This window comes from Diospyros lotus, chromosome 12 (genome assembly GCF_014633365.1).
Source record: "Diospyros lotus cultivar Yz01 chromosome 12, ASM1463336v1, whole genome shotgun sequence".
Taxonomy (NCBI): Eukaryota; Viridiplantae; Streptophyta; class Magnoliopsida; order Ericales; family Ebenaceae; genus Diospyros; species Diospyros lotus.
In genome coordinates this window covers 6,072,521-6,090,496 of record NC_068349.1, presented here as the reverse complement: position 1 = coordinate 6,090,496, position 17,976 = coordinate 6,072,521, and the positions used below count along the sequence as shown (strand labels likewise).

The following is a 17,976-nucleotide window of genomic DNA, read 5'->3' as shown; positions in this document are numbered from 1 at the left end:
GGTTCCGGCCGGTCCGGTTCCGGTTCGAACCGCCGGTCCGGTTCAATTTTGGCCATGTCTAGGTGCTGGTAATATGTCAAAGCAATGTAAAATGCTATCTTAATCTTATTTTAAGAATAATAATCAAAATAATTTACCTTTATAAAGTGGTCAAAAATACCAAATGCTAAATTGAGACAAACCAAGTTATTGGGATCAAAATCAAAATTAGAGGAGTTGTATTATAGGGTTAGAAAGTTTTACCAAAAGACTTATAAAATGGGTCAAAAAGATCAAAATACTCTTTGTCAAAATATAAATTTGTAAAGGATGTTATGCAACTACCAGGGGCGGATCTATCCATAAGCTGTCTTGGGCTGAAGTCCAAGACAACTCACAATTAAAAATTATTTTTTAATATAAAAAATAATAAATGTTACTAATAATTCAGTTAAAAAAAATTTAGCCCACTCCAAAATTTGTGATGTGTAATTTTATACCTCAAAAAAAAATTTTAATCTCCTCCTATATAGATTTCTAGATTTGTCCCTGGCAACCGTTGACCGCAAATGCTGACATCTCGCCTTACCTTAACCACCACATCGTCGTCTGTCTGCCATCACCTCATCTCACCGATTGTCTAATGATGCAACGACAATTGGCATGGCAATGAGACGCGAAGAGGAAATGGTGAGAGATGACAACAAGGCAAGGTGACAACATTGATGGTCAAGGGTTGCATGGCCATGAAAGAAGAGAGAAAAAAATACCAGAGTATTTGGGTATTTTTGACTCATTCATAAGCTCATTAGGCAAAACAGAATAATACAAATTAGAGAGTGGAATCGAATGTGTTGGCATGGCATTCAACCCATGCGTTGGGTTTGAATTTTGAGACGCATTGTATGATGAGCATGCGTCTTGGGATTTGGGGTGATGGCTTATTATTGTGGGAACGATTTTTATAATCATATATGATGATGATCTCTATTATTAAAAAGGTTTGGACTGCAGTGGAAAGTGGGCCCACCGATTTGGACAGCTGAACTGACATGTAAGGGAACGGAAGGTAGCGCTACGGGACAAACGCCCACATGCTCCTCCCCTGCACCGTCAGTTCCATTTATTGGTTCAGAAGGTGAAATCGTTCATCCCGACTATCCCACACCCGACCCAACAGGACGTGGAAGAAATTAATCGGGTGACCCAACTTCAGTTCCATTTATTATTATTAGTTTATATATATCATCTAGGATAATTAATAAATGGGAAATGCTATTTGTTATTATTATTATTAATCCATCATCTCCTAGCTATCATTATCAAATTAAATTACATCAAAAGGCAGCATCCGCATCGTCAACCTTATTTATTTATTTACAATCCACTGCGCCCGATAATTATAGTTATAAAAATATTGCTAGAATAAAAACAACAACATACGTAATATATTATAAATAATAATGAGGATGTCACATGTCATAATATATAATGAGTTTTTTTTTTAATTCTTTTTCTGTCACAAGTCAATATTAGATCCAAACACGACATATTAAGTTTGGGCATTTAGTCAACTCGATAGCTCAAAAGATTTGTTGGACAGTCGAATAATTAATTGGCATAGATATAAAAGGGTGAAAAAAAAATTACAAAATGTTTATAATTCTCTCTCTCTTTTTTTAAGTAATGTTTGTGATTCTCTCGTGCCTATATATGAATTGTGGATGTTCACCTGTGCAATGAATAAATTGACAAAATTACTTTATATAAGATTTATTTTTTAAGGAATCTAATACATAAGATGGCACTTAATTCAACCTGAGAAGGGGGCAAATGGATAGATGGTGATTATGATATGTTTGGACTAGCAAAGGTCAATGGCGGTTTGAAGGCAAACTTATATAGCTTGTTGTTAAAGCAACAAATATAAAACAAGAAGAGCTTCATGTGAGAAATGGGCCAGATGGCAACGGGATGTATTCAGACTACACTTTCCTCCCCTTTACCTCTTTGCATCTTTATATGTCTGTTCTTATGTTTGAATTGGTCAATTTACCAAATGTGAGAGGGTGTGGCAATGGCATGGTTTTAGGGTTATCACTTACAAGTTTATTTACACACTCTCTTATTTGGGTTAGAAAGTAGAGTCTTTAGGTGTTTTGAGGGTTAGTTCGGCTAAAGGGAACTTAATGATTCCTAGCCATGCATATTGAAACCCTAACTCGCTAACGGCAAAGTACATATACTATGTAGATGTATAAATAAACAACTGCAAGCATCCACATGTACATGATGATTTCTACACAAATATGAATAGAATTACAGGAGGAATTTTGCAACATACCAAGATTAAATATTGAACGAATTTCTCGAAAAGAATTTCTAGGTGCCCGGTCTTAAAGACCCAATCTTCATACAGCAAACAAGGAGAGAGAGAAAAAAAAGCCCCAATCTTCCGATTCACTGGAAAGAATGACCCAATTAGAAAGCCACACACAAAATGAATAACTTTATCAAAAGGAAAAAACATCATTTGGTGTTCATAACATTATCACAAGTGACCAAATCTGAATGCCAAATGAATCAATTCAGAAACCCACCAACCACCTACCAGTAAAAACATAATTCGGTGTTCCAAGACTCAAATATATCGGATTTAACGGTAATGGCTTTCGCTAGTGGTTCTCGTGACAATTTGGAGGCTGTTGATCTGAGCGGGCTGTGAATCCAGGATTGGCAATGGCATTCCGTACTGAGTTTGGAGGACAATTCCTTTTGCTGTATATATTTCGTACGATGGTGGATCAGAAAAGGGCTTGTCACTGGAGCTCATGTTTACTTCTCTCTTTCTTCGGCGAAAATTCTCCTCCAGTTCTGAATTTGCAGGTTTATTGGTTCATTACAGATATGATTTTACCTATTTCTCAGTCACTTTATTCTCATAATTTCCTTTTCTTTTTCTTTCTAACCAAACAAGAAGAATGAAGAGTTGCCAGCCATTTTGATCTTGAAAACGCAGAAAATTATGACCACGAAGTGAATAAAAAACAGGTAAAACCCTTTCTGTAATGAACCAAACAACCTGCAAATTCAGAACTAGCAAGGAATATCCACTCCCAAAAAAGACAAAGTAAAGTTGAGCGCTTTGCTAATCCATCATCATACCCAATTCAAACAACAAAACCGTTGCCTTCGTATTGTCTCAGGTACCCATTTTCTGAGCCTTCTATCTAGGACAATATACTTCAAGTTGGGGCATCCCAGCACCAATTCTTCCATAACTTCCCCTGAAATGTCTTCACAACCAGTCAACACAAGCTCCTCCAGACGTCGGTGACCGGCAAAGACACGGATGCCATCGCCGGTAGTCGACTCGCACCCGGTCAGATCAAGAGCCTCCAAATTGTAGCAAGTCTGAGCAAGAACAATAATTGTATGATCTGATATGTTTATCAGCCATGAGAAGTTCAATCTTCTCAGCGTTTGAATTGTAGCAATGGCCATGCCCCCAATGTCAGTCACTTTTGGCCCGCAATCCCCCAAATTCAGCTCCTCCAAGCAACACAAGTTCTCCAAATGCAACAGCCCATCGTCTGTAATTCGATCACATTCAGCAATCACCAGCTTCTTCAGAGTTTTGGACAAGCACCCACTTGCCAACGAAGCTAAACCCCTGTCTGTAATCAGGAAACAGCCTTCCAAGTTCAGGACTCGCAAAGAATTGGCCGACCCAATTGCTTGAAGCGACTCATCTGTAACCCCAATGCACCTTCCCAAATCCAGATACTCCAAATTTCGAGCCAATCCAACCAACGAAGCAATCCCCAAATCCCCAATTTGGCGTCGCCTTCTCAAGAAAACCCTAACTAACTCTCCGCAACCAGTCGCGAAAGCGCACAAACCAGAATCATCAACATCCTTCAAACAGCGCTTCTCATCAAACTCGTCCAAACTACAACGCCGTTCCTTGAAATTAAGGTTAAGGACCTGGATTTTAGGGCATGTTCTGGCCACGAATTCCATGTCGGAGTTGGTGATTTCTTTTGTTGATTGGAAAGAAACCAGATTTGGTAATCTGGGCAAGAAACCACGGAGAAGATCGGGCTCAAGAACGCGCAAAGAAACTCGATTCAAACGCTCAACTCTAAACCATTGCTTGCATACCAGAGAGAACGATTCTCTGTCTTTCCGATCATCAATTCGCTTGAGAATCAAAGCTAATATATCATCGCCGAAGCATTCCATGAGCATTCAACTCTGATATCCTAACGCGGACTGGATCGTGCAGAGGCGGCTGCTCTTGTTTTCCTCTCGGGGAATGAAATATTTTACTGCTTTTAGTTTCTCAGTCTGTGGGTAAGATGTACATCGCAAACTGGGGCTAGTAGAAATGTCATGTCCTGTTTGGTTATGGCTTCTGTGTATTTTGTTTTATAACTGGTCCATGACAAATACCCAAGAGCCCATTCAAAAGCAATGAAGCCCATCAAGACCGAGAAGCCTGCGGGCCCAACACAATGTTCCAAGGCACGAAGAGAAAGCCCAAATAATACCCAAGAAAATAGGGTGAAGGCATAAAAATATTCTAGTACTTTACTTCGAACTTTTAAAACGTCTCATTATATATTGTTACTTTAAAAAAATAAAATTATTAAATACTTTAACAAATCAAGTGGATGCACGTGTTAATGAGCGTGTTTAGCAACGTCAGTCACTGGATGAAAGCATAAAAATATTTCTGTATTTTATCAAAAAAATTATATGATATCCTTAACTTTCAAAACGTTTCATTAAACATCTCTATTCTAAATAAATAAAATTATTAAATATCTTTTAGTTTGTTATTAAATAATTAAATTTGTAATTAAAAAATAAAAAACTAATTTTACATTTAGTTTTAGCAACTTTCTTTTAACTAAAAATGTACTAACATTCTATGTTTTAAAAAGTAACAGCTTTTATTGTCAGAAAATTTTAAAAAAAATATTTTCTAATTTATTGGACTGCATGATTGTATTGCTTACATCACATCACTGTCACCTTATATTGTTTATTTTTAAAAAGTGCTCACTGTTCACTTTAATTAAAAAAAAAACCCTAAATTTATCACCTTAATAACAAAAAACCCACACCATTTTGAGCAACAAGAAACAAAAATTAGAATATATATCAAAATATATACTTATAATTGATGCTTACTTCAATTTAAGCAACAAAAAAATTAAAGATCAGAGATTAACTAGACAATGACGTTGAAAGGGAGATTGGAGCAACAAAGAACAACTCAATGATGTTTTATTTGTTTAGGACATCGGGAACTGAACAGCTTGATGACAGGAATGAAATGGTTCAATAGATTCTAACGTTCTGATATATGAAAATAATAGAAAAATGTTAAAACAGAGTATATATCCCCAATCATGTGTGTGTATTTCACGTTGAGACTTTATCTCTCTTTATTATTTAATAAAGTGTTTAATAGTTTCATATTTTTGGAGTAGAGGTATCTAATGTGACAATTTAAAAATTTAAAATACCACACGGTCTCTTTAGTAAAATATAAGGGTGTTTTTATGCCTTTATGGTCTCTAATCACTTGCATCTAATGAGATGTTTTGAAAATTCGATATCTCAAATAATTTTTTATTAAAGTAACATGAATATTTTTATGCCTTTCACCCAAAAATACACATTTCTATACAAAATCTTCTTAGCTTGCATTTATATTTCAGGCTAAATTCAAAATAGAAACAACTTATGCATCAAATTTGCATCCAAACCATATGTGTAAGGACTTCAAGCACAAGAGTAAAACAAATCCATCCACCCAAACACTACCTAAATATGTAGAAATATATTATTAATGCAACCATGATGTAATATTTTTGCAAAAATTCCGTACCTATAGAAACATATAATTAATTTCTGATTTCAAATCAGTGGGACTATGTTTATGAGAGTGACCTAGAACAGTACTACCCATCTACCAGTCTAATTTGAAATTCCTGATATGGCCATAGGTTCATCCTCACATAAGGGCTCTTTAAGGCTCTTTGAAACCCACAACCACCAAAGTGGCTTTAAAGGTCTGGAGAATTCTCCAATCCAAACTAGTAGTAGTGTTTTAAAATCAAACATGCTGACTGTAGTATAGTATTGGACTGTCATATGAGAATTTGCTGTAAATAATTCATTGGTTTCAGATCAAATTTCATTATGTAAGGGTATATTAATAATTATCATAAGGAACATTTTATGTTATTTCTTTTTTATGATCTTTCATCCTCTCCTCTACCCTACCAAAAATTAAACAAAAAAAATTATATCTCATTCCACCTCTTACCTGTCTCCCAAACCAAACCTTTTAAGGAACTTAAATATAGGGGGGGTCCTGTTGTTGAACATGGGGTGAGAACCCCACCCCCACCATGGAATTAAGCTTCACAAATGCAGCCCAACTACTTGGACCTTGTTTGCCCCCAACTTAATTCTTTCAATTAGTGTTAAAAGTAGCCTTTTCACTTATTATTAGTAGAAACAAGAAAAGGAGGTCCACCTTAATTAAACTTAGGTAAATATCCTTTTTCAACTTCATCACCATATATAGACGGCCCCAAATCTTAAGACATGCACCAAATTACCCTCTTGAGACCCTTTAATTGGCCATAAGAATTTGAAGGGATCAGAACAATCAAATCATTTTTGACTGGCTCCACCGCATCCAGTGATCCAAACTACTTTTTCAAGTAAGCCTTTTGCCATAAATTTGGGAAAAGCCAGTTTTGTTTTTAAGCTCAAAGAAGCTGTGATGATGAGCCTTGTGTGTGATCAAAAGCCAGGACACATCAGTTTCACCGTAGTATTGCATTCATTAAGGGCGGTGCCCCCACAGTTGGAGAGAATCCAAATGGGCTGCCCAAACTTCGGAAATATGGTGCTTAGATCCCTTAGGGCTCACACTGATTCATCAAATCCTCAAACTAACATCACTCCAAATGAAATGATTGGGGAGGGGTACATAAATAAATCATGGAGATGCTCAAATTGATGGGGGTTTATTTCTTATGTTAATACTGCCAACATATTAGGTGGATCAAATCCTCTTTTAATATAAGATTTACTTAACGAATAAATTAGTACTCTAATTACTATAAATCGGGTAGGAGAAAAAAGAAGTGAGTTATTAAACCTATAATGTCTGTTATATATGGTGTGGTTGAATTAGTGCTTAATGATTAATGAGCAGCAATAATCAATTATTAATTATGGCAACTGGCAATATCCCTTCCTTCTCAGAACTGAGGAAATAATGGATGGATGAGGAGCAGTGGAAAGGGCGAGAGAGAGAGAGAGAGATATGCATATGGTGCGTGTAGTGCAGAGGTGATTTGATTTCTCGTACAAAGTTGATTAGAGATGATTAAAGGACTTTTCGATAAAGACAGGAGAGGGGATGGGGGCTTCAAGATCTTGTCTGATGTTGGGGCTGTTTGGATGGCCAGAAGATCCGCCTAGAAAGTTACTCTGCGGCTTCTATTATTTGGGGTCTAGCAGCATCTTGGGCTGCTTCTCTTCTCTTCTCTGGGACTGGGAGGAATCAATCAACCAGCAAAGACAAAAAGAAAAATTCTCATAAAAATAATCTTCCTTTCTTTTCTTTTCTTTTTTCTTTTTTGTTATCGTTAGTGAGGCTAAGTAAGAGAACTTTTATTTCTATGCATTTTGTATAAACCAGCTAGTGAAATAATTTTTTATTATCATGTAAAACGTACTTAAAAAGTGCCACATAAAGTGCAGGTTCCTTAAGCTGGCTAGCTAGCTAGCTATGGCAGTCTAGGTTTGGTCAGCCTACAAACTCACTTCATGAACCAACCGCCTTGTTCCCGTAGGGTGGGCAGATAGGTTAAATATATATTTTTGTCTTATATATTTATATTTGTATAATTATTTAATTTTTTTATTATATAAAATATATATTTAAATTTTATTTTTAAATTAATTCAACCTTTATATTTTAATCTTTTTTCTACGTAACAACTCAAAATTTTAATTATTTCAATTACATCCTTAAATTTGTATTTTTTATTCAATTTAATTCATATATTTTTATATGTAAAAAAAAATATAAAATAAGATAATCAAATACATGTCATACTTTATTTACATTAAAAACAGATGTTAAATTAATTTAAAAATATAAATTCAGAGATGTAATTAAGATAATATAAAATTTAAGTTACCACATAAAAAAAGTACAAAGTTAAGTGATTATACTAAAAAAATATAAAAGTAAATGACAAAAATATAGATTTAACTGGACAAAATATTTAGACAGATTCGTTCTAAATGTGAGTTTATATATTTAGTAGTTAAAGTTTGATTATATTAGTTAATAATTCTATATTTAGTCAAATAAATTGTAAACTAAAAATTGACTAAAGATGAGATTATTGAGTCACATGTACAAATTATAGTCATTGAATGCAATCCATATGATAGGTGTACCTAAATATTTGTCAACAAGATACAGAACTTCTAGGATAACTCTAAGGACATGTAGTTGAATTGCCACCCTGTCCTTCAACTTTATAAAATTTGTATTTTAGTTATGAGTCGTTTCATTTTTTTTTTCAAAATTATCCCTATTTGCCCCTCAAATTGCACTTTGATTGCGAAATTTGTCTATTTTTTCAAAATTGTCCCTTTCCCAAGTTACGTATTAGGTACATATTTTTTTTTTTTCAAAATTAACCTCTATTTTTTTTATTAACGGTTCGATTCCACGATTTCAACAGAAGAGGTGAATTAAGAAATCCAGCAAACAAATTTTAACCCCTGGCATAATCGCAAACATGAAGACGACAAATATTTTTCATTTTTCAGGATCATTTCTTACTTGTTGAACTATCTCCTGATTAGAGCTCGAGCACGAAACTTAAGGACCTAAACAGCAACACCTCAGTACATTCTTCCTTTGCCAGTTGATCTACGCTTTAGGGGCTCAACTATTCAAAAATTGCCTCTATTAAATCTACAAAAGTAGGTTCGATTGAGAAAAAAACTATTAAAAAATTCAAGTAATTTCATACTAAATGAATAATATTTATGATACTAAACTAAGAAAAAAACTTGCCCTAGCATAAGTCCCAACTGCACTACTGTTTAAGAGTATCAATATGTATTATAGAACTAGATTGCATCAAAATGAAAATGAAAAACTGATAGATACAAAATGAAATAGAAAAAATTTTATTTTTTATTAAAAAAAAGTAAGAAACAAAAATATCAGAAAATATGTAAATAAAAAAATATAGAGAAATTTTTTATAAATATAATTTTTAATATAAAATATTATAAAAAAATAATTATTCAATATAAAAATAAACATAAATTGCATAACACATTTAGGTAAATTTTGGAAATAATTTTTATAAAAAATTAAAAAATTTTGAATTAGAAATGAAAAAAAAACTTTATAATCATCAAAACTATTAAAATCATCAAAAAATAAATGTCAAAAATATTTTTTAAATAAAAACTTTTTAAAATCATCAAAATGACACCTCTAAAAAATTTCTGTTCATTATAATAGTACAACGTGAATGAGGTATGATAGGGTGAACCCAAAAAAAAAAAAAATTCTTGTGGACATTATACATTGTGTCTCTTATTTTAAGGTACGTGATTAACCCTTCCCATGTGCGTGGAGTAGTATATGGGCCCTTAAGATGAAAAATTTCACCGGCACAAAATCAAAAAAAAAAAAAAAGGTACAACTATCAGCCCACCATCTAGAAATTCACCAGCTGCGTGAAGTTCACTTACTTTACAAGTACAGGGTGTGGACCATATAAAATAGGGTTGGAGACAAAGAGCGTGCAATATAACAAAAGAAAAAAAAAAAAAGAATTAAGAGTAACGGACTCCAATCGTGCCCTACAATTTCAAAAATAAAATAAAATAAAATGAAAGTCAATTAATAATTCGTGTGGATGGATCTGTTTAAATATTGTATAATATTTCACCAGTATTAATTAGTATTTGGAAACAAATAGTTATTGACCTTAGGCAGTTGCGTTGAGTATTATTTGTCCTTATATTAAAAAGAATGATAAAAAATATACTATTAAAATAATTATGGTAGCACTGTGTGGTGTGTGTCTCTCTCTCTCTCTAATAATTGAATAATCTGCGATCATTTTATATACGGTAGTATCTATTAATTAAAATATAAAAATTATTTTATATTTTATTTTTTTAATTATATTTATTAAACTTATTTAACTGCGCTTAAAAAAGTCTTGGACCTTGAAGAAGAAGAAGAAAATGGCTGAAGAGCACGAAACCAAGATGAAAATACAGTAAGAAATTAATTAATCAGTCATATTTTATGTATCAACGTTGATGATTCCATAAGAAAGACTCGAAACTCCACAAACCGGTCGACATTCCGGTCTCATCTGAAAACCACGGCTGCGGCAACGCCGGAGGATCAAACAGCCACCCGTCAACCGTGTCAACGTACACCAACTCGCCGCCCAACTCGGCCGAGTCATAACTCGCATCTAAGCTCGGTAACTCAACGAGTTGACTCAGCTCGACGGACGCCACGGCGTCGAACTTGTCCATTGCGGCTGCCTTCGCGGCCGCCGTCTGGACGTCGCGCGGGGACAGCGACGCCGGACGGGGCAGGGATCCGGCGAGTTCGGGGAAGTTGAGGACGGCGGAGCTACCTTGATGCTGAGGGCGGCGACGTCGTGGGCCCTTGCGGCCATTTCCGGGGTCGGGAAGGTGCCGAGCCATATGCGGGACTTCTTTTTCGGCTGCCTGATCTCGGAGACCCATTTTCCCCAGTTCCGGCGGCGGACGCCACGGTAGACGGGGTGGTTGCTGCCGCTGCCATCTGATCTGGGTTTGGTGGATCCCTTGCTCTTTTTAGTAATTTCTGGGTTTTGCAAAGACGGCGAGGTTGAGGACGATGTGGAGAAGGAGCTGGAGCTGCTTGCCTGCTCTGAATTCTGGGTTTCACCACCCATTAATGACTTGAAATCCTGGCAGTGAAGATGGAGCAGGGCAATGAAGAAGAGTAAGGAGGAGGAGGATATTGTCTCATCATGATCTGGCAGCGGGTACTGGGATACTTATAAGGGAGGGGAGGAAGAGGGGGGACCCAAAGAAGAAATGGGTCGCCTTACCAGAGGCTAAGCCAAAATGGGGTCCTCTTCTTCTCTCCGGCGAATTTCAATATTCACGTGCCATCTTCCCCTTGCATTGGCAGGTGCAGTACTTTCTCATGGTAACAGGGCCACTTAAATGAAACGACTTTCTTCGGAACAAACATCTCATGACACCTGCAGCCAGCCATATCAGAAATTATTTTGAGCCGACTCTTTCACTACCTTCAATTTCACAAATTTCTCGTGCCTCCAACTTATTATAATTAGTTATCGTAACGTACGTACTACGTAGGTACGTACGTACGTCGTAGACACCAAAACACTTTAACTAATTGGCCATGCTTAATTAGATTAGATTAGATATGAAAAACCAAAATAACCGACTTAAGACACAGGACAAGATCTCTTTCCATGTATATATATATATATATTGATAAGATTAAGAGAGCAAAAGAAATAAAAATTTTGATGATAAAAGAAAGACCAATATTATAACATATATATAACCCTTTAATTACTTAGTAGAGGTCAATAATGGATGTTGATTAAATAATAATTTAATTTTTGAATGTGTGCCCCCTCGCTCGTGTCTTTAATTTTGACGAAAGAGATAAATTATAAGTGTGAAACTTTATTTTACTATACAGGACGAGAATAGAACTCACGATTTAGTTATCCAATCGTTTTAATTATTTCTTAAGACAACAATAATTTATTTTTGCTTTTATTATAAATTGTACTCAGAAGCTTAGCATAAGTACGTATATGTACACGTTTTTGGCATGATGTCGCCACTTGGGTTGGGTTTGTAACACATGCATCATGCATGCATGTCGCGACAAATTAAGCTTGGCCACTGGCCAATGAGACACTATTTAATATTATGATTTGTAATTAATCTCTGGCGTAGATATATAGCATCAGCATACATAGTTTTTAAAATGCTTCCTTATAAGTTATTAACAAAATTTATTATCTTTATTGTTAAATAAGAAATTAAAAAAAAAATATTAGGATAAAAAATATTATGTTATCCTTATCGAATAGCATAACATTTGTTCAATACAGTCAAACTCAGAAGATACATACTCGAATCGAGCAAATAAACGAGGATAACAAATCACCCTGTCATTAAATTTTTTTATAATTAATAATTTTATTATCACAAGTAAGTAATTTTCATGACTTATTTGATATCCCCTCAGTTACACTCTAATCTCTACTTCATTTAGGTTTTCCCAAATTTAGTTCCAACTTGTATTTGGGTGATTTTATTTTTCTATTTTGTTTCCAACTCAAATTCGGTTGAAAGCAAGAATTTGTTGTTCCCTTTTGAGCCTGAAATAAAGTGAATGGTCATATCAAATGATGGATGTTCGGTATGTACGTATATACTTCAAAAGTTACTTAAAAACTATCCTTGGAAAGGAGACAAAACTTCATATTGCATGTACAAAATAGGCCGAAAGCCAAACACCGAGCACATTCAAGTTGGCTTAAATTACCAACAATACAAATTCAAGTTGGTTTCATCTGCCATTACTATACCCTTTATTTGTAATTAATGTATATTTTAAATTTTCAAATAATCATATATATTCACGAATGATAAATGCATCGCGAATTTATATTTAATCAATCAATATAATTGTTTGAAAGCTAAGCAAAATGTGTAATAACTAATAAATGTACATTATCTTAAAGAAAAATACACTCACACCTCAACCATTACCCTTGTATATAAATTGTTATAAACTATCTTATAACATATCTTCTAAATCTTTCATGTTTGAGTAATGTTAATCATTGTTCTCAGCACAATAAATATATTTTATTTTTTGGTCTTAAAATAATTTTTTAATTAATAAAATATTACAAAATACCATACAATTAGCATCAATCAATAAGAATGATTTTGAAATTAAAAAATATATATATAATCAGTGTCAAAATATATTTATTATATCTTATTTATAACCCTAAAAATAATAATGAACATTACCCTTAAATGCATTGTTCCCCTCTTGGTCATTTCAATATTCCAAGAAGTAATATATACATGCACAAATGGGAATGCAAGCCATTCAGAATCAGAGCAAAAGTTGGAAATTTTCCGAGGAAAAAAGCAACTGTCAAAAAACATTTCCCGAGAAAAGTTTTGGAAGGATCTGTGGGGTTTGGATGTACGGTTGGTTAGTGGTGGGGATAAAACCCAGCCCTTCACCTTCAGCATTTAGTGCGGATGATGATGCTGATATAAGAATTACATAAGACTTACATAAGTTCTTCCATTCCTTCCCATGACATAACATTACATGACCATGACATAAGCCCCTCCCCTGTCCCTCTCCCTCTGTGTCAGCGCAATAACAAGAAGATTGATCCCTTCTTAAAATCTTGAAAAAAGAAATCATCCATATGGGCATTATAGGTATTTCATAAAAAAAAAAATCATGATAAAATAGACAGCAAAAAGTTGTACATCTCATTGCTTTAAAATTTGTACAGTAATTTTTTAAACCAAGCAACGCAGCCAACTAAGTAGGGCAAATGGGTAAATGTCCCTTCTGCCCTTCCATGGTTTTAACTCTTTTAAGTATCATTGTTTGTAAAATTTTTATTGCCGCAAAATTCAAAAGGGTCATAAAGAAACACTTTTTTGGGGCTCAAATATGACTTTCGTTCTATTAACCCACAAGCTCTTATTTGTTGAATGTTAGATAAAAAGCAAAATAAGGCCCACAAAGAAGCTGTCTCCATCTACCAGCCATGGAGGACTGCTTTGCCATCAGAAGCCCTGCATATAGAGGTACATAATACGCGAGACTGCATGCTGTGGCTTAGTTGAATACAGTCAGAAATTGATTCTTCTCCGTGTGTGGTGTCTTTCCTTCTTTCTTCTCATTCTCTGTTTAATTCTCAGTTTGCCTTCACACTACTACACATTCAGTACCGATCTCCCGTTGCAGGCCATTCTTCCCGGGAAAGATGCACTTACACAGAGTTACAACCGCCTTTCTCCAGTGGTGACTAGCTAGCCGGAAAGAATGTCCGGTAGATGCACCAAACAGTCGCAACAAACCAATGTATGACCTCTTTATCATTTTTACTAGGTTTCTTTCCAATGCACTCCCATGACGTGAAATAGTAGCTAGGACCCGGTCACAGAACCTTCTCCATCGATAGCAATCACACAGAGTGAGTGCGAGTCCTTTTTGCCTACTTCTAATCGGTTCATACGTGATGTGTGTGCCATCTTACAACATGAAATTCATGCAAACTACGAAGGCACGATATATTGCTGCCATGAGATATGTTGCTAATGCTACCTTTAGCCTAGTGTATGAAGAGGCGGCAATCGACAAATGTCAATTAGGATATCATCACCAGGAAAGAATGTCCGGTAGATGCACCAGACAGTCGCAACAATCCAATGCATGACCCTCTTTATCGTTTCTACTAGGTTTCTTTCCAACGCACTCCCATACGTGGGAGAATCATTGACGTGAAATACTAGCTGGGACCCGGTCACAGAACCTCTTACATCGATAGCAATCACACCAGAGTGAGTGCGAGTCCTTTTTGCCTACTTCTAATCGGTTCATACGTGAAGTGTGTGCCAAATGTTCGACCTGGGTTACGACTACAAATGCTACACTGTATGTGCCAGTCTTACAACATGAAATTCATGCAAACTGTGATGGCATGACCTATTGCTGTCATGAGATATGTTGCTATCTTTAGCCTAGTGTATGAAAAGGCGGCAATCGACAGATGTCAGTGAGGATATCATCAAATTGTAGAAGCAGATGATGGATTTAATTTCCATTCAACGCCTCATCTCCTGATCAAATAAACCTAGATATATTGTCAGTAATTTACAATGGCCGTCCTGATGCAGAACAGCCAAATTTTTTTTGCAGAAAATAGGAGAGAAAGCAAAGAAATTAAGATGATGCCAGAGAGAGAGAGAGAGAGAGAGAGAGAGAGGGCCAACAGATTTCTATATTCAATATCAAACGCATAAAAAATTCTGAATCCATCGTAAGCCAATTTATAAGCTAAAATCGAATCCTTAAAGCATAATTAACACAACCAATAGATAAAACCTAACCAAAAGATAAAGTCTTAGAATCTAAATCTAAAACCTATAATAATGAGTGGCCGTGAGAATTGCTTCCCCCAGTAATGTGTTGGCACATTTCTTTGGAATAGTAAAGCCTGGGTTGTGGAGAGGAGTTGTCTATTTTTCCTTTCAATTATCTCATTTTATTGAGGAGTATAGACACAAGTGAAAACTAATGAATAATCCGTTCCCCTAAAAATAAGCCAACAGCCAACAGGGTTTGATTAAAGTAATCCTTGACATTGTATGAACGAAACCGTTTAACTTGGACACCAATCTAGTTTTTAACCATGGAAAGAAAGTTTGGCAGTATATTACTGACTTTACTTTTGAATTTGAGCACAAAAAAACCAAGTAACTCGAGTACAATCAGCTGATGAATGTCACAAACCAGCAAGCTCCAAAAATACTAGGAATTGGAGATGGACCCCATATGTCACTAAGAATCAATTCAAAGGGAATTAAACTCCTTTTATTGATAATAGGGAAGGCCGAACGTTTGTGTTTGGCTAACTTTCATACCTCACAAACAAAAGGTTTATTTTCTAATCCTTTGAACAAGAAAGGAAAGATAACTGCAAGAGTTTTAAAGAAGGGATGACCCAGTCAATAATGGGGGAGCCAGATCAGGTCTTCAACAGTGGATTGATGGTGTGTTCAGATAGGAGAGTTAGGGATGATTCTGTTTGCTGATGTTTAGTGTCTCAGGCACATCAAGATAGGACAATCCGTCCCTTTCCTCAGCACATCCAATCATCCTTCCTGAACCCTGGTCCTGAAAAATAAACAATGAGTTGGAAAAATTTAACTTTGCAATTTAGATCTCGAGAAATCTTGGTGACAGATACCAAGTTTGTGGACAATTTAGGAACATTAAAGACATTTTTAAAGGTGAATTTTGATTGATTCTTATATCTCCTATTCCGGCTACTATGGTTGGCGAACCATATGCAGTGGCTTTTTTTTATTACTAGCACAATCAGTATAAGTGTGTTAAAATTATGAGAGGCATGGGTCATATGATTTGTGGCTCTCGAATCAATAATCCATGAATTTCTGAAGGACTTTTCTGAGGCAATTAAACCATGAGATATTGTAAACTTACCTGAATGCACCAATGAACAGGTACATGATGGTTTCTCAAAGCGGCCAGAAAATTCCTCAGCTTTCACAACCTCTCTTATTGAGATATGTTGATTCTGGCCTTTGTCCTCTCCTTATTGAGCTCAATCACCTGGTATGCCTGCCCTTTGTGCTGCTTATTCTGTCCTCCTTTAGTTTCCCACTCTTTGCTGGGTGATTTCCATTCAGTTTCCAGCACTTCCCCTGAGTGTGCTTGGTTTGTTACAATAGGTGCACCATAGAGTCCTTATCTTTGCCACTTGCTGTCTCAGATTTAGCCTTCCAATTTTCTTTCAGACAACGATTTGCAGTTTTTCTCAGCATAGCCGAGGCTTCCAGTGATTTCGTCTCCAACATGACTCCTCTTCTACAGTCTTCTGCTAAAATAATTGAAACTACTTCATTAAGAGTGGGTAGATCATCCTTACCTAAGATATGGATTCTTATTCAGTCCAGCCATAAAATCGTATGTACAGTCCTTCTCAATGAATGCCTTCAGCAATGCAACATCTTTACTGTCCTCCATCTTTATTACCCAATATTGATCCATTTCCTACCACAACCCCTTCAACAAGTTTACATAATATGTGATAGTTTTATCTCCTTGTTTTGATCCACAACTCATAGATCTGGGCTGCATCCTTGGCTTCCTCTCGAGTATTGAATCTCCAAGCCTATGAGAGTACTGTCACACTTTTACCTGATCTTAACATCACTAACATCTTGCTCCTTGAATATTTGGGTGTGTCTTCTATGTTCATATTCACGGTCAAAACCGAGGAAAATGGATCCAAGAGCTCTCAAAACTATCTTTGTGGGATATTCTTCAACCCAAAGGACTATAAATGCAATCATCCATCAACTAGAAAATTTCTTCATTTCGGTTGATGTTACATTTGATGAGACAACATACTATTTTACTCAACCTTAACTTTAGAGGGAGACAACACCTGTGGAAGATAAGGATTTTTTTCTGCTAGACCTACTTGGACCAAAACACCTTCTCCTGAGCTAGCTTTTGATCCTAACCTTGAACCTCAACAACCCGAGCTTTTTGAAACTTGTGATCCTCAACTTGATGCTCAGCCTGAATATGAGCTGAAAAATGTATCCTTAAGTTGGGGGGAATCAGAATGCTTCTAATAACAAAATTCCTCAGGTTTTACTCAAGGATGAATCTAGCTCCTGGACTAAGGCCAGTTCAAGCATCAGAACTAGATCCTGAGAATGAGGTAATACCTTCTGATCCCTCTCAATCTACACTTGAATTGGACTTGCCTATTTCATAAGGAAGGGAGCTAGGGAATGTACAAAATAGCCAAAGTACCCACTTTTAGAATTTGTGTCATTTGTGAGATTTTCTCCTTGTCAATAAATGCTTCCTCACAAATTTAAACAAGTGTCAATTCCTAATACCCTTTTTGAGGTTTTAACTTGTGAGAATTGGAAAAAATGCTATGAATGTTGAAATGCAGGCCTTGGAGAAAAACAAAACATGGGAATTGTAGAACAGCCAAAAGGGAGAAACCAGTAGGGTGCAAGTGGGTATACACAATGAAATACAAAGTAGAT

At 35.6% G+C, this 17,976-nt stretch overlaps 1 protein-coding gene and 1 pseudogene across 1 annotated transcript; both read right to left on the bottom strand.

The window, feature by feature from the left end:
• Positions 1-3,016: 3,016 nt before the first annotated feature.
• On the bottom strand, positions 3,017-4,366 carry LOC127814018 (F-box/LRR-repeat protein 4-like). Its single transcript, XM_052355231.1, has one exon. The coding sequence runs from the start codon at positions 4,228-4,230 to the stop codon at positions 3,139-3,141; it is 1,092 nt and encodes a 363-aa protein (XP_052211191.1). The 5' UTR covers positions 4,231-4,366; the 3' UTR covers positions 3,017-3,138.
• A 5,964-nt stretch (positions 4,367-10,330) lies between these two features.
• LOC127787328 (dehydration-responsive element-binding protein 3-like) lies at positions 10,331-11,303 on the bottom strand (annotated as a pseudogene).
• Positions 11,304-17,976: the final 6,673 nt, after the last annotated feature.